Consider the following 24437-nt stretch of genomic DNA (forward strand, 5'->3'; position numbering starts at 1 on the left):
GTAGGATTGGATGTTGGATGTTGGATGTTGGATGACATATCGAATAATTAGGTTGATGGAAGCTAGAAGGGTGAAAGAGTCAGATTCTAGAATATAGGTGGTGATGATCTCTGAAAGAGCAGTGAAGCTTTGATAAGTCCTCAGATTCATCAAAGAATACAATGGACCAGGTAACAACTGAGATGCCAGATTATAGACCAAAAGGGCAGAGTGTAAGTGTTTGCAAACTCACTGTTTTTCAACAGGTACAGGAATATGTGGAATGAGAATAGGGAGTTTGGAAGACTCCAGACATTCAGTGGACCTGACCATTGGATAATTTGGCCAGAGAAGTGAGGGTTTAAGGGCCATAAACATTTTTTAAAAATCACGATAGTTGTCTTCCATGGCCCAGGTACGAACAGGCAGTATTTCACTCAAGAAGAAATATTTAAGTTGATTTTAGGAGGTTGTAAAGTGGGGGCCCAGGGACAATTAATTGTAATTATCCCTTACAACCTTTTTTTTAAGTTTATTTTTATTTATTTTGAGAGAGAGATAGAGAACATGCAGGGGAAGGGCAGAGAGAGAGGGAGACAGAATCCCAAGCAGAAGCCTCACTGCCAGCTCAGAGCCTGATGCAGGGCTCGATCTCATGAACCGTGAGATCATGACCTGAGCCAAAGTCGAGAGGTGGACGCTTAACTGACTGAGCCATCCACGTTCCCCTGTCCCTTACAATCTTAATTATAATGATTATAGAAAGATCTGAGAAAGGTTAGCAGAAGAGATCATTGAAAGCATGAGGGAAGCCTAAAACCAATAGTATTAGGATTTCGTGCAAGCAGAAAGCTAGGAGTAACACTTGTATTATTAATGACCCTTCAGTCTTTAACAAAAGAATACCACTTTCTTTAGGCTTTTTAGCAAGCGATAGGGGGTTTACAGGTCATTTGTACAAGGAATTGTTCTAGTTAGGAGGTTATAGTTGGCTTTATTCTGAAAAAACCTTCTAGCTTCAGGGAAATAGTCTGAGCAATGGTTTGGAAGGACCCATCTGAATCTTTATACAAACCACTTCCAGCGTACCCTGTACATTAGAAGAGTGCTGATCCCATAAATGGTCAAGTAAAAATAAACAAGGGTGAGGGATCTACAGTTTCAATAGTCTTTGCTGGGAAAGTTCTGGAAAGCTGAATGCAGCAATACATGATTATTAAATGGACTTTCTAGCAGCTCTTCTGGAATTTCCAAGAAAGTCCTTCAGGTACATTTAAGCAGGCAATTCTTTTTCCATAAGAGATCTCTTCCAAGTAGATTGGCAGGTAATATGACAAAGGAGACATAAATGCGTTTCCTCCAACAGTCCTAATGTGTAGACAAAGGCTCAGAAATGGGGAGACAAATAGATCAGTCCAAAATATCCCCTGCAGTAATGTAGTAACTAGCAGAGACCAATTGTGTTTTACTGCATTAGGGCCCCAGGTAGAAAGAATAGTGTTTGCATCCCATAGAAATATGCAGATAGAGTGGCCACCTCGGAAATCCAAAATCAGAGCTCAGTTTATTGCCTGCCAGGCAAGGAGGATCCACATCTCTTAGAAAAGGAACAGGAGTCTCACTGAACTGAACGTAGGAAGGCTGGATTTAACGTGAAAAAGTAGCTTTGTCTAAGGGAGGTAAAAGCCAGTGTGTTAGTCTCTGGCTGGCTCAAAAGCAGATTGTAAAGTCTCTCTCAGGAGATGCTATTATTTGATTTTGTGTCATCGACCCTGGGAGCATGAGCCTCAGACAGGTCCAGGAGGAGTTATATAATATCTTGGCGGGCTCTGGGTCACACAGCAGGGAAAACCACACAGGCTTCTCCTTTCACACGTTGGCAGATAAAAAGAGCAAACATGATTCAATTTTTTAAAAAATCTGTATTCTGTGTAAAAATTAAATGCAAAGCATACTTCTGGAGAACTACTCACCAAACAGATAATAATAGATGCTGCTTCTTGAGAGGGACCTGGATGAACATCAAGTGATTTGTTTTATGTCTATAGTTGCTACATAGTACGCGTATGTAAGTATTCACTGACTGACTGACTGACTGAATGAATGAAATGCATTCATTGATGGTACAATTGAGGACAATATCAGGGAGAGGTGGAGTTAAGCAAGTGGTGATGAATTGCACAGGCAGTTCATTTAAGTGGTTTGGCAATACTAGCAGAGGTTGAAGTTTCAAGGGAGGCTATAGTGGGGCTTTGATATCTCACCTTACATTTTGTTTTCCAGGTTTCCCTCATACCTTGATATGTTCCCTCAATAATACCTCCTTAGTCCCCATGACCTTCAAACTGCGCGTCCCTGGAGATGGCGATGGCCATAAAAGCATTTCAAGTTGTGAGCAGTATTCAGACAACAAAATACCGTTTTGGAACAAGGACGAAAGACCCGTAACGAAACCAAAAGAATTCACCATCACTCCCAGCAGTGGCACCATTCGCCCCCAAGGATTTGCTGCTATCAGGGTAAAGTGCACAGCCTCCCAGCACATACTCCCAGGCAGCCACACTCTCAGATAGTTACTAGGATCACAGCTAGGATTTGCTTTATACATCCGTTGTCAGCGGGAGGGAGTGCCTCTAATTCACGTGGAAAAGTGGGCCTATAAGGAAATAAACCACGGAGGCAAAAGAAACCAGATACAAATATACTGGGCACAAGAACTGACACTGCTCCCGTGAATTTCCATCAATCCAGAGGCATTGCCTTCACCAAAACCGTGGATTCTAGAGAAATCCGGTGAAACCCCTGCTCTGCATAGATAGTACACTCATCAATATAGATGTAAAAAGATTTAAGAACTCACTGATAATTAGGTGCTCCTTTCCTTCAGAATCTAATTGTTCATACCAATCAATGTCCGTATTTGTGCCACAGATGATACCCAATTTATTCAGATTTTTAATACAAATCTGGGCTTCATGGTGAACGTAGATGTGATATCCCTAACAGTGCTTTATATTTAGGCCCACAGTGTGATGCTCTGGGCATGGCCTAGCAGAGCCACCAGCAGAATTATTTCACAGCTCACTGAGGAAGGATTTTACTGTCTTCCTTCACCTACTTTTGCTCCTCCAAACAGTTAGGTCTAGCATTACTGAAGGCTGCTAAGTTGAAATGATTTTATCTTTTCTGGGAAAGAAAAAAGAGAAGACTTCCATGGCGAAGGTTGGCAATTTTCTCTTTAGTCATGACCTTTGACTGTTTAATTCAGGTATGGTTTTAGGCCCCACATTTGCTTTAAATGTTTCATAATACCTCACTGTGAAGCCGCTCATCCTAAATCTTTTCTGGGAGTCTTTGGCTCTCCCAAGGGCATCTCCGTGGGCCCAATGAGGTTTATATCACATATCATTGTCACTTCTCAGGTTCCCAGTCTTAGTCCATTTGGGCTGCTATTACAAATACTTGAGGGGCACCTGGGTGGCTCCGTGGGTTAAGTGTCTGACTCTTGATCTCAGTTCGGGTCTTGATCTCAGGGTTGTGAGTTCAAGCCCCACATTGGGCTCCATGCTGGGCGTGGAGCCTACTTAACAAAAAATGTTTAAAAAAAAACCCAAATACTTGAGACTGGGTGGTTTATAAACAACAGAAATTTATTTCTCACAGTTTGGAGGCTGGAAGTCTAAAATCAGGGTGACACATGTAGAGTTCTGGTGAGGGGCGGCCTGCTGACTTATGTCCTCACATGCGGAGAGGAGCTGTGGGGTCTTTCTCATTAGGGTCCTCATCCTGTTCATGAGAGCTCCACCCTCATGACCTAATCACCCCCAGTGGCCCCACCTCCTAATTCCCACCACACTGGGGGTTAGGATTTCAACATATGAATTTGGGGGGTGGGACACAACCTTTCAGATCATGGCAGTTGCTCACTGTGGCTTTCCCAGGAAGAAGTGCTGTTGCAAAGAATTTATTTTTTACTTCATGCTCAGCCTACACATCACCCACCTTTCCTTTTCTCCCTCTCACACATCGCACAGGAAGGTTTGCGAAGACATAGCACCTGCCTAGCAGCCTTCTGTGAGAGCCACTTGCTCTGCCTTCTAACCAGAGCTCAGAGACAGGAACAGGGGTTAGAGTCACTCCAGGAACCTCTGCATGCTGGGCCAACTGCTTCTCTCCACATCTGACAAATTTTCTTTCCAAATCAGTGGCTCCACCTTCACTTTATTTTCCCTTCAGATTTGGAAAAGCTTTCCCCAAGCTTCAATTTTCACTCCTGAACTACATCAACCATGTCTGTGTGGACTCAAATTTGCATCCAGTGATTCCCTTTGCAACCAAAAAAAAATTCTTTAATTAGTCCTTCATACATAATTTATGTACAGAAAAGCTTTAACCTATGCTAGAAGCTGTTCTCTAGACTTACAAGTATCTCTTCCACTACAAATCATTTTTAAGCAATTAAAAACTGTGACAGGACCTCAACAGCTAAATGTAAAATTTCACAATAATAAATAAAAATCAGAGGATAGAATATATTGATACTGTCCTTGAATAGACCTTTCTTTGGAGCTTCCCATTTTCTGTTCTAATAACGAATATGGTGGACAGTGGGGAGACAAGATTTTGATTAAAAAAAAAAAGACTAGTTGATTTCTTAGGCCCTTTTCTGGAACTGACATGGTTTCATGTTCATTTATTTTGCTGTAAGAGGAACTTAGCTGTAGTTTATTGGTGTGTTGAATTTTTGTAATTTCTATAGCCAGGAGGCATAGAGAACAATTTAAATTGAGTAATGAAAGTTTGCTTGTTATGGCTTATCTTTCAGGGTCATTTTTTCCCCCTTATGCAGGTATATGACTTCTTTGATACAGTCTTCTCAGAAATGAGCAAACCTATTGTACTAAAAGCCATTTGGTTTCTAACCTCACCTTTGAAAAAACTCAGCATGCCCTGACCCCAAAATGTAACTTGTTCAACTGAAAATGTAAAACACCAAACACCCCGTGAAAAGTACTCGGAAGCCGTCCTCATCAGTGCTGTCCTCCCCTGGCTCCTTTCTCCGCTGCACAGAGGGAGGGCCGGCCTTGTGGAAGAGCGGCTTTTCACCTTTATCTTTCCAGGTGACCTTATGCTCCAACACCGTGCAGAAATATGAGCTGGCCCTGGTGGTGGACGTGGAGGGCATCGGGGAAGAAGTGCTGGCGCTCCTAATCACAGCCAGGTATCACACTCACCTGCTTTCTCTCCTCCTGCGTCTCCCCTGAGCTGCCAGCCAGCAACGGCTGCCTCTCACGGAGGCAGCATGCCTGCAACCAGTTCTTGCTGCATTTGTTCTGCTTTCCTGGGAAAGCAAATCTGATATGGAATCTGATATTCAAATGATAAAGCTTTAAAACAGCAGGCACACACCTCTGGTGAGGATAAGAAAAGGGATGTGTGTGTGTGTGTGTGTGTGTGTGTGTGTGTGTGTGCGCGCGCGCGCGCGCGCGCGCGTTTTGCAGCGTTAAGAATAATAGTGCTCCCTAATGGTCTGACTTCCCATGTATGTAACTGAAAGGGTTCTACCAGGAAGAGGTGAACAGTTGCTGTTTTTCTTTACATTTTTTTTAATGTTTATTTTATTTTTGAGAGAGAGAGGCATAGCGTGAGCAAGGGAGGAGCAGAGAGAGAGAGGGAGACAGAATCTGAAGCAGGCTCCAGGCTCTGAGCTGTCAGCACAGAGCCCGACGTGGGGCTTGACCTGAGATCATGACCTGAGCCGAAGTTGGACACTTGAAGGACTGAGCCATCCAGGCACCCCATAAGTTGCTGTTTTTGTAATTTTTATCTTTAAATATAGTACTCCAGGGTTATGCCCAGAAAGAGTGGTGCTCACAGGCCTGCAGTGGAAGGTCCATTTAGCAAGACAGTTCTGCACCAGGACACTTGCTATGACTTCAATGCAGGCTGCAAGCAGGCCTCCCGAATGAGGCTCTCTAACAACATAAACTCCTCAGCACCGTACCCACCTTCTCTCCATTTTAGTAGAGGCAGCAGTGGACTCTCAAGTCAGGTTAAGATCCTGGCTCTGCCATTTGTTGATTGTGTCTCCTTGACCAAGTTGGGGTCTTCCTAAGAGTGGAGTGTGATGCTAATGATGACAGTGATCCTGATTAAATAAATAAAATCGTGGGCCACACTCTTGCCAAAGCAAACAGGTGTCCAGGTCTGGGGCTTTAGAGGGTTTGTATGAAAATGCCATCTAAATGGAATTGAAAAAATTACTTAATAAAAGCCTGATAACATATCCATCCCTAGAGTTTAAGTCTCATGAATTTCAGATGTATCAGAAAGAACTTGAAGGTCAAGGCCTTGCCATGGTCTACTTAGTCCTTCCAAAGACCTAACTAATTGTTTTGCGTGTTTAAAAACAGCAAAAGCTCTTTCATCTGGTCCTTTCTATACCCAGGTTTAGCTTTTTTGTCTAGGCTTGCATTTCTTTTCTGGGTGGGTTGATTCTGATACTTTCCCCTTTTCAGCCCCCTTTCCCTGCAGCTGTCAATGGGAAACCCTGAGTTAAAGAAAACAACAACAACAAACAACAACAACAACAACAACAGAGTCCTAAGAGGCTATGAGTTTCCTACCATGTGTACTCTGTGACCCAAGTGAAATACTCTAAGTCCTATCAGCCACAGTGTTTCAGGTAGTGAAGGGTTAGCTTTATGCAAGTCATCAGGTCAACTGACAGCTTCCATTCTAGCTAAAAATGAACACTCATCCCGTGCTAAACCTCAAATTTTGGGTTAACAAGACTCACTTTCATGTCATTATTTTTGGTGTAATCGGTAGGAACTGCTTGAAGACCCTCAACAAAAGAATTGCTTTCAGAACTTGCAGAGAGCCAGCCGTGACAGCTCGCAGTGCCCTCTACCACAGGTTAATCATCTCTGACTGAGCTCTCGCTCAGTGCAGTAGGCACTGTGCTGTGCTCTTCTCTCACGTTAGCTCCTGTATTTCCCACAACACTCGGAGTTAATTATGCTAATGTCAATCCCTAGAATTGCCTTCATTTTACCTAGGAGCAAAATGCAACTCCGGTAGGGAAAGCAACTTGCTCAAGGTTGTATTTGTTAAGGTCACTCTTTGAGCCTGGCTCTGATTCAGACGCCAGTGCTCCTCACCACGACACTATATTGTGACAGTGCAGCAAGGCAGGGAAGACTTTGAGATGTAGACACAAAATGAAACACAGATAACCTCATGATAGACCAACTGCACACACAGGGCTTCAACTCCTCCTCCCCTGCACCCCACTCTGCCTCCCCTCCCCTACCACACCCACCTTCGCGTTGAGCACCACTGTCACGGTGCCATTTCTGGGTTGAGCAGCTGCCCAAGCCTGATCCAAGACAGCTGTTCTGCCTAGGAATTAGAATTATTACCATAATTTAGATGGTGCAAACTGTAGCTCGTCCTCGGGGGACTCTGACTGGTCCAGAGTGTCACAGCTAGTTAGGACCCCATGCTGGTAGCATTGGCCCTATTTGCCTTGGAAACAGTTCCACTACCCTAAGGAACTTACACTGTGGGAGCCCCTTGGTAAAAGAAAGCCAAATATGAAAAACAATGGAAATGTTAGTCATTACTCATGGAAGACCGCTGTTTAAGGAGTCTTGCTTCTAGCCCTTTTTTGATTAAACAGTGGTGACTGGGGGCTAAGGGATAGGAATGACAGGAGAGAAGATTTAAAAATGATTAATGTAGTTATTAGAAAAAAAACCATGTGACAGTGACAAATGTGTTTAACTTGGGACTCTGCATTCTCCATCTGTAAACAAGCTCTCTATCCTTTTGAATTCTTTAATGGGTCTTTCCTTTGAGCAGGTGTATTGTACCCACCCTCCACATGGTGAACACAGAGGTGGACTTTGGGCGCTGCTTCCTGAAGTACCCCTATGAGAAAACGGTCCAGCTTGTCAATCACGATGACCTCCCAGGATGCTATGAGGTTCTACCTCAGGTGACTTACTTTATCCTTTTTCAGTGTTGATTTTTCTTCAGTTGGATTCCATCAATGAGAAAGAGAAATCCTTCTAAAGAGCCATATTCCTGAACACATGACCTTCTGTAATTCTGATTTTGAACCCTGGGATAAAACGGGCATGGGGTCATAAAGCCACAGCTGGATTGCCACCTGCATGATTGAGCAGCTGCAGGTGTAAACAGTTCTTAATTTCCCAGGGAAATTGCCTTTGATAAAGAAAGGCAAGGGTCAATTAAGCCAACATGCAGAAGTCTCACCTACAAATAATTGCCTATGAATTAATCAGTCGTGGGAAATGAGGCAGAGCTAAGAGTTTTCATTTATGGCTATGGCTGTGACTTTAACAGCATCGCTAAAGTACAGTAATGCAGTATTTATAAATGGACTTGTTGAACTAGAAGGCTAGAGACACTACAAAAAGAAAAAATGAAGTTGCCTTCTAATGTTCTATGAATGGATCTGTCCACATGCCACTACACCCAGCTAGGTGGGGCACTGAGCAATTAAGCACATATGGGTTAAAGAGTCAAAAAGATCTGCATAGACTAAAGTAATGGAAGGTCACTAATAGGATGCAATTTACCAAGAATGCATTTGGGTTTAAAACTCTATTGTTCTATAAGGACAGTACTCTAATAAAAATTCATGCCAAAAAAAAAAATCCCAAAAACAAGTCAGATGGGGGTTTTATTTAACTACAGTTTCAAAATGTCTTCAAAGACCAGTATGGAGGCCTCAGAACCAAGGCAGGTTAGGGTGTATAAGAGAAACACTGTGATCAGCTAAAGGAAGGAGATAGCTACTGCTCAAGGCAGTGCCAGGTTTTGTCTTCAGATATTGACACTGTATTTTTTTAGTGGAAACATGAGAAAAAAAATGACATGTGAAGTAACCAGAATGGCAATCAACATCATCTGGAAATCCAAGTTATATGAGGAGCACAGTGTTTAATTGGGAACAGGAAAGCCTTAACTAGGATAAAATAGCCACCCTTCCCTTCAAAGGGCTATTATATAGAAGAGGAAATTAGAACTATTGTATAGGCTTCTCTGAGACAAAACCAGAAACCAAGGGTTGGGTTGATGGGAGACAACATTTCTAACTTTTAGACGATCAACAATGGAACAGGCTAGCCTTGAGTATTGTATGATCATCTCAAGAACTTAGAGCACAGTTTACTTACATCTGGGGTAATGAGGAAGCTTTTTCTGCACAGGCGGGCTTGGAAACGGGTGAGGCACTTGCCATGAGCACAGAATTTGGTTGGCGGGGGGAGCCAAAAAACTCAGGAATCAAGATAAATCATATTTTCATGTCACATTTTAAAAATCAAAATTAATGCAAAATAGTTCATAAAAAAATCAAGATAATAGATAAAGACAGAATCAGCTGATTTTCCCTTTTGCTTCAGGTTCCAGTAAGGCTGGGCAGAGCATTGCTACATAGGCAAGATGTGTTAGATTAGGCCATGTTAGGCCAGCCCAGGTGTACGAAGACCATGGGGGTCCCTGGACAGGTGAAATCTGTATGTTCTGTCTTTCTCCAACAGCTAAGGTTTCCCAGAATTACCCAAACTTATTTGGTCATGAGATTTTTTTTTAATGTTTATTTATTTATTTTTTAGAGAGAGAGAGAGCCACACACGTGAGCGGGGAGGGACAGAGAAGAAGAATCCCAAGCAGGCTTCTGGCTGCTAGCATAGAGACTGACATGGGGCTCGATCTCACAGACCATGAGACTGTGACCGGAGCTGAAATCAAGAGTCAGATGCTCAACCGACTGAGTCACCCAAGCACCCCCATCTAGCTAAAGTTTTATTTGTTGCTGTTGTTCCATAAAAGCGAGTAATATAGGGGCGCCTGGGTGGCTCAGTGGGTTAAGCGTCCGACTTCAGTTCACGTCACGATCTCACAGTCCGTGAGTTTGAGCCCCACATCAGGCTCTGTGCTGACAACTCAGAGCCTGGAGCCTGCTTCAGATTCTGTGCCTCCCTCTCTCTCTGCCCCTCCCCTGCTCATGCTCTGTCTCTCTCTGTCTCAAAAACAAAATAATAAAATAAAATAAAAACATTAAAAAAAAAGCTAGTAATATGCTGCAGAGCAAGGTTCTAAAGGACATACATTGTTAAACACTGGATAACATTCATTCATTCACCTATTTTGCCATTTAAAAAACATGTAGTGAGCATATGTGTTGGGCCAGCAATCGCGCCAGCAGAGGCCCAGGTCATGCCCTAGGAAGTTGACAGCCCATGGAACAGATGGACACAGATAGTACATGCTATGGAGAAGGACGGTAGGATGCCCCCTAGGGACAGAGGAAACACCCTTACTCTAGAGCACGAAGGATACCTGTGGGTATTCAGGATAAATGTGCAGGTCCATTGAAGGGAGAGGGCATTCCAGAGTGTTGGAAGTAGGAAGCAGTATCATGTGTTCAGGAAAATCCGATGGTCCCTGTTGACAGAGCGTAAAGGGACCAGGTGGTGGAGGACGTGGAGGGCCAGGTGAAGGAATTTGGCCATGGGAAGCTGTTCCCATGAACTAATTCACACTGTGGATAATTTCTGCATCTTGCTGGGTTGTGCACTTTGGATTGGGGCCTTCTGCACACCCTGCTTCCCTTTAGCAGAATTGAGGTGCTGATCCCCATTTACTTGCCTGAATGATGACATCCTCCTAAAGAACCTGCATGGACTTGGGGCAACACCTGTTTCAAAATAATCTAATATGCTGTTTATTTTGTGCCTTGCCAGGGGCTTGCTTATCCTTCCAGCTTGTCTCTCCCACCAGGTACATGAAGACATGCCGGCCGTGTTACTCTCCAGTCCCACCCCATGTGGAGTCATCCCCCCCCACAGCACCATTCACATACCTCTGGCCCTGGAGACCCAGGTCACTGGGGAATATAGGTCCATAGTTTACATCTCAACCTTTGGGAGCCCGGACCCCCCTATGGTGAGAGCCAGTTTTCAGACTTACGTTTAAAATTGCTGTATATCTTGCATATTCCATGTCTGCATATCCTCTGCTTTCTCGCAATTCTAGAGTTGTACATTTTCACTCTGCAGTGGCAAAGTACGAGTGTTGTGTTACTTCGGGAACTTATCTTCAGATCCATTGAGAAGTAGTGCTGTTTTATAGCATTTGTTCTTTTTAATTCCTTATTCATTCTATTTTATTTATTTTTTAATTTTTAAGTTTTCTACAATTTATTTTTATGTGTTCAATTAAATAATTTTTTTATTTAAAAAAGTTTTATTTTATTTAAAATTTTTTTCATTTAAAAAAATTTTAATTCCAATATAGTTAACATATAGTGTCATATGAGTTTCAGGTGTACAATGCAGTGATTCAACAAATCTATATATTACTCCATGCTCGTCATAAGTGCGCTCTTAATCCCTTCACCTATTTCACCATTTCTCCCCTCACCCCCCACCTCTCCTCTGGTAACCATCTGTTTTTTCTCCATAGTTAAGAGTCTGTTTTTTGGTTTGTCTCTTACTTTTTCCTTTGTTTTTTTTTACTTCTTAAATCCACACATGAATGAAATTGTATAGTATTTGTCTTTGACTGACTGACTTATTTTGTTTAGTATTATACTCTCTAGATCCATCCATGTTGTCATAAATGGCAAGATTGCATTCCTTTTTATGGCTATGTATGGTATTCCATTTATGGTATTTTATATATATATATATATGTGTGTGTGTGTGTGTGTGTGTGTGTGGAATTTTCTTGTCTACAGCAATACATCCATCCATGTTGTCACATATGGTAAGATTTCATTCTTTTTTATGGCTGAATAATACCTTGTGTGTGTGTATATATATATACACACATGCACACACACACATATATATGGTATTACATATACATATATATATATATATACATATATATATTTATGGAATTTTCTTGTCAATAGCAGTTGTTCTTAAACTCCTATGAGGAGTTTCTCACACACACAGACATGCCTGGCCCCTTTCCAGTCCTATTAAATCAGAATCTCTGAGGGGAGAGCAGATCTGTGTGTTTAACATCCTCCTCAGTTGTTCCTGGTACAAAGCTGACTATCACTCGCTTGCTGCATGTGGACTCTGAGAGTGGTTTCAGTCACTGCTCACTGGATCTTTCCTGTATATTGACTGGACTCATAGCTTAAATTAACCTACTGAAGCTTTGAGAAGTGACCTCTCTCCAAGTGTGGGAAGAAGGAGACACGGAAAGCTGTCTGCTGCCTGGGCTGAATCAAAGGGTGAATCTTGAATCTTGAAGGAGGTTCCCCAATAGGCAATGAATCCCTAGACATTCTGAATGCTTAGAGAGGAGAATATATTCTGCTTTTATCTCTTCCACGTAAGATGCCATAGAGAAGCCACCTGACTTAGAAAGCAACATCACAGAGTCAGCCCAACCCAAAAGGTGCCACCGGTCCAGCCACTTTCCCTACACAGATGCAGCCCATGAAAAGGTTGCTTGCTGAGCAGGTGGCACTTCATGAAAGAAGAAAGTCCCCCTTCCTCAGGCAGACACAATGCCTGGATGAAGGCACAGGGCTGGGGGAACAGAACAAGGTGGATTTCAGTCCCCAACCTCCACCGCTGTGTCCAATGGGCAGTCCTGTTGTGCCACTAGTAAGCAATAGAATGGGGGCTCCATCCAGCCACTTATGACTCTGAAGTGTCAGTCCTTAAGCCCACTCTGAGTGTTCTCGAGGCTGGTGTGCTGGCTGGCATGTAGAGGACCATTTTTCTCATTTCCCCACAGTGCACGACTTGGGCTGACCAGGGAAGCCAATCATCCTTCTTGGGGAGGAATTCCAGGCTGGATTCATGGGTCTGACCAGCATGGCCATCTCTGGGTCACTCTGACCACAGAGTACAGGGATAAAGAATGACAGATCTCATAAGCACCCTTTTGTGCCCCTGCTCTTTATAAAAGAGATGGCCAGAATCTTCTGTTTCAAGTGATCTTTGAAGCCAGCTGTTTTCAGCTATCTTCATGTTCCTTCTCTTGTGTGGAACACAGGTATGTCACTTAAAGAGCATCGGAGAAGGCCCAGTTATCTATGTACATCCCACTCAAGTTGATTTTGGCAATATCTACGTCCTGAAGGACTCCTCGAGGATTCTCAACCTATCTAACCAGTCCTTCATCCCCGCATTATTTCAGGCACGCATGGTGAGTAAGTAGATGGCTGGGCCATCATATGATGAAATTACAGCTTTGTCTCTATCTTATAGGCAGTGGTCCTATTTTTGCAAAATGACTTTGAAAGAAATGGATCAGCAGGACTAGAGATGTATATGGTTCAATTGCATTAAATTATGTCATTTTCATCCCCAATTGCTCTTTATTATAATCCTTTTGTTGACTAAGAAACACAATATGTATATAGTTTGGTAATCAATATATCTACTCTAGTTTTGGGAAGATGCTTCAAAGATCTTCTCACTGAACTGTACCTAAGCCTAGCCTTTCACCTCCAGAAAACACCTTTTAAATGTCTCTGTAACTGAAAATGCCTTTTTATCTTGAATTTGAACAATTTTGGCCACAAATATGTTAGTATGCTTATTCTCTCTTCCTTTTAAAAAGCAGTATTTTGACATAGCTTATAAGGATGTTTGAAATACAGCAAGATAATATTCGCCGAAAGTAGAAATTAAAGACAACAGCAAAACAAAGATAAATACAAAAATAGATATATAATAGTCCTAGAAATGAGTCTGTCTTGTGTCTCTGTATTTTATAATGATATTTAGATCTGCTAGCCTCCTATAAGCTCATTTTTTAACAGAGATAATACCAATTTTTGCAGAATGTAGGGATTTCTAGTGAGCAATTGAAAATATGTTTGGTTTTAGAAGATTTTTTTATTTAAATATAAATTTTTAAATAGCACAGCCCTTCTCCTATCCCCAAATTATTGACATTTGAATGAATACTAACACTTGGTTTCAGCATGTGTCAGATAGTTCTGAAAAATCAATTATTAATTTTCTCAAAGTCACTATTAGAAGGAACAGGATCACAGTTTTCTGCTGACATGTGGCAGCTCCTCAGAGTCATTGGTCCCAATTAGCATTCATTTATCATGATCATTATTCCTTTTTATTATCATTTGTCATTACTCCTCATAAAGGCAGCCATTTCCTGTGCAGTCACTGCTCTTTTTAGCCTGAGGTTCAGACACAACTCCACGCTTGTCCCAGTGCCTTATGGATCTTGTGTGGAGAATAATGTTTAATGATACTTTAAAAACCTACAGAAAAGACCTCTTTGCTAGTCTTTATCCAGTGAGTTAGTTGATGTGCTTGCTGGAAAACATGGGGTGTTGCCCAGAAAGTGCTGCTCTCCGTGTAGTTGTGTACATGCAGGGTTCACAGTGGAGAGACAGAGAGGCAGCCGAGTTGTCAAGGACAATGAGAGGTGGCTCAGGAGGGTGCTGGCAGGTTACAGAAGCTGAAAAAGGACAGAGACGACAAGAATGCTTAGGTACCAGTGGAGCAACCACCGACCTGCTCATTTTCAGATAACTCCAGATTTCACTTTTTATGTTACCCTTAGATACATTTTAAGAACCAAAAAAGCACATCAAGGTTCTGTTGTTTTTTACTAATATACTTTACATATTGAATGACCCGGCTGGTTGTTAAAATGAGACTCTTTCTTTTCCACGAAAGCTTCATGATTCCATCTTTTGATTCTTTAATATCATCTTAAAACAGCAAGCTCCAGTTCCAAGGAGCCAAACGTGTGATATTAGTGGTCTGCTGTAGAATGTGTTTTTCCTGCAATCCTTTTCTGGAAAACTGGTGTTTATTGAGTTGGTTGTCCTTGCAGCATAGAGGTACTTCAACTGTAATTCTCATGGCTGAAGATTAAACTCCTTTCATATTTCAGCTGGAGTTTTGAGGGATATTGTAGTCAATAAACACTATATGTGTTAATATTATAGGAATTGAATGACACTAACTTGAAAGTTAACTACAATGGGAAGAAATTTCAACTTGATATACAGTACTGAAACTGCAAATTCATTCTCACAGAAATTCCCAGGCATTAGGAAAAGTTTCAATTAATAGTTGTTTTTTCTCCATCTAAGCCTAGAGCTCAGTACCCAGGTTAGCGGTGGTCACATACTTGTTGCATTTAATTTCTCACTCAGAAAAAAGCAGGGCAACGGCACATTCTTCATTTCTTCTGTTATTACTATGAATTCAGGTCCGAAAGTTCTCTTTTCCCGCTGGATGCCCTGACAGGAGGGGTCATCATCTCTCCTCTTTTGGCTGTCAGTGAATGGTGAATGTCAGCTCTCACCACATGCTGCTCTCACCACATGCTGCACCCACTTAACCTCAGCCTTGAGCCTTTGTCACACTCAGCCTTGTGCGTGGCCTGCACATCTCGGCAACCCCTGTGATTAGCTTCTCCCTGGGCAAGAAGCATGCTTGTTATCAGCTGGAGGGTCAGGGGATGGGAAGCTGGAAGCCCATCTTCACCATTCTGTTGGGAAGATAAACGACACTTAGATTGATCTTGAATTTCTCAGAAATAAATGCTGGGGGCACCTCAGTCGATCAAGCATCTGGCTCTTGACTTCTTGACTTCGGCTCAGTTCGTGATCTCACACTTTGTGAGATCAAGCCCTGCTTTGGGCTCTGCGCTAACAGAATGGAGCCTGCTTGAGATTCTTTCTCCCTCTCTCTCCGCCCCTTCCCCACTCTCTTGCCCTCTCTCTTGTTCTCTCTCTCTCAAAATAAATAAATAAACAAACAAACATTTAACAAAAAAAGAGAAAGAAATGCTGTACCAAAAAAATGATTAAAAAGCCTGAAATTTCTTAGTATAATATGGAGTGAAGACAGTGAAGATTTTATTTTTTCTGTTTCAGTAAAGTATAAAAAAACAAAACAAAAAAGTTGATCAGTAAAAGCAGACTGTTCTGTGACCTGGAGCAGTTAAGTCTCCTTTGCTCTGGAATGCCAGAAATACCAGACTCCCCTAAAGGTTCCCCGTGGCTGATTTATTTGGATTTAAGCTGAAGGTCTCAAAACAACAGAGTAAGTCACCTCCAGTTTGGAGGGTTAAAAAACATCAGAATGTGAGAGCAGAGCAGAGGAAGGCTGTTTGGGCAAGAGTGTATGGGCTCGGCTCATACACACAGCGCTCCTTGGGTGACAGCACAAAAGAGGGCAAGAATATGATAGGACCTCAGCCCTGGGCTAGAAGATAGAGAGTCCTTCTTTGCATGGGTGCCCCTTGCTAGACAGAGAAAGCGCATTGCTCAGCACTTATCTGGAAACATTTGGAACCCGTTCAACCTAGGGGAACTGTTAACTTGAGAACTTGCATACAGATGTTAGTGACACCTTGGGATTCAGCTGGTGCTAAAGCATTTCTCGGGGGCCTTCTGCCTATGTGATCTGTGGGAGAGACCATTTTAGTTAGACCTTTAGAGTTTCTAGGATCCAGGAAACAAGAATTCTGATGCCTGAGTCAAGCATGGTTCCTTTTAAACATTTATTTTGTTGGTCACTTGCCAGAGCCATTCACGGTGATACAGCATCCCGGGAATCTTTGGGCTTTCACATCTCCTTCAGACCCTAAGCCATTGGGGTATTCCCTTGTGTAAGTAGGGATGCCCTTTCTATATTTCCTTGTTTGTGTGCTCCTTGTTTGTCTCCTGCAAATGACAAGGGTCTCCGCTTTGAATTCCTAGCACCTAGCAGCAGGCTTGGACATATGATGATGATGGTATGATGGAATTAATTATAACTAATGTTTATTTTGTTCTATTTGCCACTTTATGTTCAGTATTTCACTTATCATAACTCTCTGAGACAAATATGTTATAGTGCCCATTTTAAGGAGGTAGAAACAGAGGCACAGACAGGTTAAATAAATTGGCATAAAAAACATCTAAGTGGCAAAATATTCAGTTCACATATGTAAATGTGTGTAGAAGTTCTTCACTACCATAGCTCTTAGAAGAGTTTAAATACAAAATTATGACCTATTTTAGCAAAATAAATAGAAAAACTCAGAAGGAGATTGGCAGGCATTTCATATCCAGTGAGACTGTTGGTGCTGGACCCTGTCCATTTTAGGACATAGTGGAATTGTAGCCATTCTGGAGAGCTTGTTTGTTTGTTTGTTTGTTTGTTTTGAGAGAGATAGACTGAGCGAGCATGCACAAGCTGGGGAGAAGGGCAGAGGGGGAGAGAGAGAGAGAGAGAGAGAGAGAGAGAGAGAGAGAGAGAGAGAGCATCTCAAGCAGGCTCCACACTCAGCACAGAGCCCAACACAGGGTTCAATCCCATGACCCTGGGATCATGACTTGAACTGAAATCAGGAGTCAGCTGCTCAACCAACTGAGCCACCCAGGTATCCCTGGGGATCTTATTTTTAACTTGTGACAACTGGTTTGTTAAAATCTATAGATATACCTTATATACTACACCATCCTGAAATACCTGAAGGTCATAATGGATCTAGAATTTCGTCCTCCTTTGGGGAACTTAATGTAGTAGGGAATTAGTGCTAGAGAGATTTCTAATGGACAGACTAATTGTCCAAGGCTTTTTGATTGATGATTATTAAGATATCACACCCCAGGGGCGCCTGGGTGACTCAGTCGGTTGAGCATCCAACTCTTGTATTCAGCTCAAGTCATGATCTCGTGGTTCATGAGATTGAGCCCCACATTGGGTTCCGTGCTTTCAGTGCAGAGCCTACTTGGGATCTCTCTCTCCCTCTCCCTCTGGCTCTCTCTCAAAATAAATAAATAAACTTAAAAAAAAAAGATACCATATCCCATAATGTGTGTGTGAAGAGAAGAGAGAATGAGCTTTTTCTCAGCTTTTAAATAGCTTTTTGTTGTATTCCATTTATCTACCCCCGATTCAATATCCCTGGTGTCTTAAATGGTGGAGCGTAATGATAACAGTAATAGCTAACATTATTATGTACCAAGTACTGTTCTAAGTTTTTCATGTGTATTATTTTATATAATCTCAAGGACTTGACTGCATGGGTATGAGGCACAGGGATGATGAATAAGTTGTCCAAATTTGCATGACTATAAAATGAACACTAGAGCTATACTGCTATAATTAGTCTGGATATCTATTAGGGTTCCTTTTATGTCCTTTAGTAAAGGCTTATTCATCCTTTGTCATCTCTTCTGAGTTTCTTCCTGTGAATGGTACCTTCTAATTAGATGTTAACCATGTATAGGAACTCTGTTGAATTATGTGTATCCGTCTATATCAGTCTTCAATCTTGCTACACATCTGTTAATTAGTTCTAATTGTTGGTAAACCCTCATGTGCAGACTTCCTTTCCAGTCCTTACACCTTGCTTCTTATTCTTGGCTTATCACATTAGATAGGATCCTCAACGTAATATTGAAAAGTAAAGTAAGTTAAAGTGAGCATCTCTGTCTTATCCCTGACTTTAATGAATAAGCTTCAAATGTTTCACTTTAAGCTAATATCTTCCACGGATTTTTGATAAATACCTATGTCACATTCAGGAAGTTCCCATCTATCCCTCTTCTCATAACATGAACATGTACTAAAACTTAATGTGTTTCCTGTGTCCATTCAAATGATATGATTTTCTTCTTCTGTTAGTACAATGAATTAAGTTAATAGACTTTCTGGTTGTAAATCACCTTTACATTCTTGGGATGACTCTAATCAGTTATAATGTTATTTGAGTACACTACTGATACGATTGCTATCATATTATTTAGATTTTTGCATCTTTTTGTTAACAATTTTTTTTACATTGTGTTTTTCTGGTTGTGGTATCAAGAATATTGTATTCTTACACTATGAGTTAGCTTTTCCTCTTTTGAATCTTTGAAAAGATCTTTACATAATCTATACAAAGAAGTAGTAAAGAAATTTTAACTAGCATGCAAGAAATAGTAAGGAAATTTCAACTAATGATTTATTTTCTATAATGGTTATTTAGATTTTAATTTTTCTAGAAATTTTTCATTTTATCTAAATTTGCAAATGTATTGGCATAAAATTATTCCACTGTTTTTATGATTTAAAAATGTCCATGTACTAATTTCTGCTCTTAGTTTTACCATTTTTTTCTACATTCCTTACAATTATTTTGTTCTTCTTCAAGTACCTTAAACTGGAATGTTTAACAATATTTTAAATATTAGTTTAATCATGTATTTAAAGTTTATAAATATTCTCTTTATGTAACACTTTAGCTCCATAACAATCATCTTTATTTGCAATGCTTTTTTATAAATATTTGGTAAACTTTACTGTGATTTTCGTTTTAATATGTGAGTTATATATGGTTGTATATTTTTAATTTTTTACATTTCCATTTTGTATGGAAATTTAATAGATAACTTTAAACTGTAATGAAATTGAAACACATGGTTTGTGTGACACATAGTCTTTGAATTTGTGCTTTGGGATACAGTGCTATGGTTGGTTTTGATAAATATTTCATATGATCTTAAAAAAGAATATAGCCTCTCTAGTGATTGAGTGTGACAGACTAATCATCCATCTGTGTGTTTGTATTAGATCAAGCTTATTGAGTGTATTGTTTAAATCTTTTACAGCCTTACTAATTATCTGTATGATATAACAGTTTCCTATAGATTTTATCTAAGTCTTCCACTTTTCCATTTCTCCTTGTACTTACATCGATTTTTTCTCCATGTATTTCAAGGCTATGTTAGTAGGTACATATAAATTCATGACTTTTATTTCTCCTTGGCATATTATTCCTTTTTTTATAATATATTGTCCATCTTAATTCCTGTATATACTTTCTGACTTAAATTATGTTTTACCCAAAAAAAAAAAATTATGTTTTACCCGATAGTTAGCATTTGCCTGGTATATCTTTCTATTCCTTTATTTTCATATTTGTGTGTGTGTGTGTGTGTGTGTGTGTAATTTGTTTTGTACGTTAACAAAATCTCTTTTAAATAGCATGTGACTACATTTTTAAAAATCTGTTGATAGACTCAGTCTTTTAATTGACAAGTATCTTGGTTTCATATTATTGCTGTAATATATTTATTATAGTTCTAGAAGACATTAGTCTAAATGTTTTGATAAAAGACTGTGTACTTTTTTAAGATTCTGGAGAAGAATCTGATTCCTTGCCTTTTATAGCTTCTGGAGACCACCTGCATTCCTTGGCTTGTGGCCTATTCCTCCATCTTCAAAGCCACCAGTGTACCATCTTTTCTACTCCCTGACATCTGTTTCCATCCCTATATCTCTCTCTGACTCTGACCCTCCTGCCTATTTCATATGAGGATATTTCAAAATCGTTAATCACATCTAAAAGTCCCTTTTGTCATGTGAGGCAACATATTCATAGATATCAGAGGTTAGGACATGGACATCTTTGAAGGCCCATTATTCAACTTACCATACCAAGATTTTAAAAAATTTATTGTGATTGTTGATGTATATGAACTCACTTCTACCCTGTCATTTCCTGTATACTATGCTGTTTTTTCCTTCTTTATTTCTTTTTTTGCTTTGTATTGGATTGATGAATTTTCTCCAAGCCCTCCTCCAACCTCTACTACCTCTCATACATTTTTCCTATATTCGTTTGAAAGCTATAGAACTTATTTATTTAAGTAGCTCTCCTCACATTGTTAAGAAATAAATCATATCTTTTTCTAACACTAATGAAATAATTTAGTAACTTTGTCCTCCTCAAGAATAAGACGAGGACCCCATCACACATTTATTATCTCTTGATCTTTCCCCACTTCCGTAATATTTTTATTATTATGTAGAATTTTGGATCTTCTCATCTTTACCACAAAGTTGTTGGTTTTAGTCAGTTGGTAGTTTTCTACTCACTAGTTACCAAAATAGTTTGGTGATTTTTCTTTATTCTTTTTTTCCCCTTGTATCTCTCTGCTTCCTACTTGGTTTATATTTCTTCTTGCTAAATTATATCCTTCTAGGTTCTGTGCTAGAGGTCTCATTGTTTATGTATATTTGACTGTATCTTGATTTCACCTTCACTCTTGCATGATAGTTTAGCTGAGTATGAAATTCTATTTTACAAGTTTTTATTTCTTTGAAGATTGATCTCTGGCACCAATAAAATTCCATTGCTAGCCTGATTATTGTTAGTTGCTGATAAAATTTCATTGTTAGTATAATTATTACTCCTTTTTAGGTAATTTGTTTTTTTCACAAGGTACTTTTAAGACTGTGTTCTTATCTTTCATTTTCTTAGATTTCTCTTTAATGCATCAAAAGATTTGACCCTTCTAAATACTGGAAAGTTTTTGTCATTATCTCCTCAAATATTTCTTGTTTTCCAATCCTTCTATTTCTCCTACTTTGAGAAACACACACACACACACACAAACACACATGCATTCCACCACAATTCTACATGTCTATTTTTATTTTTCATCCATATCTTTCATCTCTTTATCTCTGTGCTGCCTCCTATGCTCCAGCTTACAAATTCTGTTTTTGATTTTGGCAAATGTAAAGTTTATCTCATTTAATTTTTTAGTTTAATTTGACTATATTTTTCAATTCCAAGATTTATAATTGATTATTCATAACAACTATTCTTGATTAATATCTGTTTTTGTTTCATAATACTTGTTTTATATATATTATCCTACTCTGTATATCTTTGAGGATCTCAAAAACATTTTCTAATCAATTTCAATTAGTTCTATTGATTGCTCAAGAATGAATTCAATAGCTGATTGTTTCCAAATATCCTTCTTAGCATTTAGAATTTTAATGATAGATTAATCTGGTGTGAAGTATATTTTTCCTAATTCTCAGTAGTCTTACCTCCCTGTCTAACATTTTTACATTTGCCTTCACCTTGGACAAATATCACTAGTCCAGAATCAGGTGTTGAGCCTTTTTTTTCCTGTGGGGATATTGGAAAAATCACAGATTCAGTCATTACACTTGACAGTGGCTTACATAGGGCCTGTCTGTATGACAGCTTTTACTTCACCACCACCACTGGCACACGTCTGTGTGTAGACTATTACCTTGGGAAGATCACAGTTTTGTTCGGCATCCTTTCAAATGCAGGGAAGCTCTTTTGGCTGGGAACCCTGGAACCCTTACTTCCTGAAGGATCTTTTTGGTTTTCAGTTTTACCCCTCAAGCTTTTACTGATTTCAGGACCTACAGCCTAGGATGTCTGTGGCTTCAGGACCTTCTTATTGCTTCTGTTACACACAATGTTAATTTTGTTTTTGAGTATAACTAAGCCTGGTTCTTCCTTGTTTCAAAATATTATTTCTTTTTTTTCTGTGTGTTAGAGTGAAAGGCATGCTTTAAAGCTTGAACTCACTGATTTATAGTCCATCCTCTTAACTAATTTTTATAGTGCTTTATAAACTATCAATGAGTACTTACAAAAGAGTGGTGAAATGTGTCTTCACTTGACATAAGAGAGCAGAATTCTTATATCTTTGCCCTAGCTATGAAAAATCTATAAAATAAACTCACAAGAATAGGTAAATAAGAGAATAACATTCTGGTTTATCATGGTGGGCATCTTTTCTTTAACACATAAATGTCACAGCCATTCCAAAATGGATTCTTCTTTTCCTGAACCATTGCAAGAGACTCATTCAGTGATGAGAGGATACCAGTGACAATAATATCAAAAGGCTTACAGAAGCAAAGGTTTGTGCTTGGCAGAGAGCTGTGAGCCTCTTACTCCAACTCTTACTTGAGACTTCTTTTACTTTGGCAAAGCTAAATGCAAAACCCAGAAGATGGATTCCAGTAGGTCATATTGATTATAAAACACACTGAGAAAAAGAAAGCTGTAGATGAATGTTAGGTAACATGATGGGTCAGCACCTTCCCTGAATTTAGAAATACAGCTCTACTGATTGAATATGATTAGTTTAAGTGTAAGCTAAACCAGAATGGAAGGAGGAGTTTTTGTTCCCTTGTCATTAAAGGGCTATCTAGAAAATAAAAGAAAAATATATTAGTTTCTTGCATGCTTTGCAAGACTTTCCATCTTCATTTTGCCTGTCCCAGCTATTAATTAGCTTTAGCAAACTGTTTTTTCTAATTAATTATTATTCAGTCATACAGTTAATACTTGTCACCACAGAGGGAGATTAACTATGAGAAATAAATTTCTGTTGTTTATAAACCACCCAGTCTTTGGTATTCTTTAGAAAAACCTTAACTAACTAAGATACCAACCAATGTCACTATTAAGGGATGGCTATCATTGTCGTTATCAACTGAAGAATCTATTCTGATTGTGCACTGACAGTAGACAGTCATATTCAATAATAGGCTAGTATAAAATGAAATAAACACTTTTATACAATTAACAAAGATAAGAAGATATGCATTAAGTAGTATGGTGTAAAGGTTTATTAATAGTATGAAATCCCCAACACACGTATGTTGAAATTATATGATGTTTATCAGGGAGAAAATCATAACTTTTTACTACTCTCATTTCATCTTCCTTGTCACAAGCACAAGGACAGAGACTGGAGGGGCATATATGACATGGTGGAGCTCTCCATAGGATGGCAGTTGGGGTATGTCTTTTTTAATGTCATTTGTGATGAAATTGTTTATGCAGCAATAAGTCTCATACTTTAGAAGAGAAAATTCCCCTCTGGGATGTTAGAACATTAAATCGGGATGTATTTGAGAGGTAAGGGAAGTATTATCTGAGAGCAGGCATGGTCATGTGTCACACACAGTTGTCTTACATGTGGTATTCACTCAACAAAGAGTTGCTTAGTATATGAGTGTTGAAGTAGTATTCTGTACTATCAAGAGTAAGGATGTTGGGAATCAGACAGATCTGGAATGAAGTCCTAACTCTACACACATGAACTCTGGGGAAATTATTTAACCTTTATAAGACTTTGGTTCCTTGCCTTTAAATGGAACTAAAAATGGCATCTAGAAGATTAAACATGTTAATATATATAGAGAGTGCCTGGCGAAAAATAAGCATTTGGCATTCAATAAATGCTAGCTTTGACTATTAATGTTGAGAGACAAAAACATCTAGGTGAAATGACTTGTGGTAAGACTTAAATCTTTATGACACTATATCTTAAGATATTTTATATATTTTTCCTTAGATAAAAAAGAAAAAAACAAATAAGGTACACTCAGAGGACCTAAGGATTCAAACTAACTGATCCATATAGTACAGAGCTCTATGAAATGGTAGATCTGATGCCGCCTTTTTCCTCACTCTTTGCTTGGTTCTCTAAATTTTTGACATGAAGCCACCTTGTAAAGTAGAAAATATTTGTATTAATGAATAAATATATGTTCTTCCACATCAAAGAAAAGGTTTATTAGAAAATAAGTTTCTAGGGGCGCCTGGGTGGCGCAGTCGGTTGGGCGTCCGGCTTCAGC

At 39.6% G+C, this 24437-nt stretch overlaps 1 protein-coding gene across 1 annotated transcript in view; it reads left to right on the plus strand.

The window, feature by feature from the left end:
* The window catches only part of HYDIN (HYDIN axonemal central pair apparatus protein), a 340954-nt gene that overhangs the window by 123183 nt on the left and 193334 nt on the right, over window positions 1–24437 (plus strand). Inside the window, 5 exon segments of the mRNA XM_047079251.1 lie at window positions 2263–2498; window positions 5100–5200; window positions 7846–7981; window positions 10798–10962; window positions 13039–13191. Of these exon segments, the coding sequence (XP_046935207.1) occupies window positions 2263–2498; window positions 5100–5200; window positions 7846–7981; window positions 10798–10962; window positions 13039–13191 (791 nt within the window).

The sequence above is a fragment of the Lynx rufus genome, unplaced genomic scaffold (assembly GCF_022079265.1).
Source record: "Lynx rufus isolate CCGP_SWC_20201006 ecotype Redwood Valley unplaced genomic scaffold, mLynRuf1.p SCAF_16, whole genome shotgun sequence".
Lineage (NCBI taxonomy): Eukaryota > Metazoa > Chordata > Mammalia > Carnivora > Felidae > Lynx > Lynx rufus.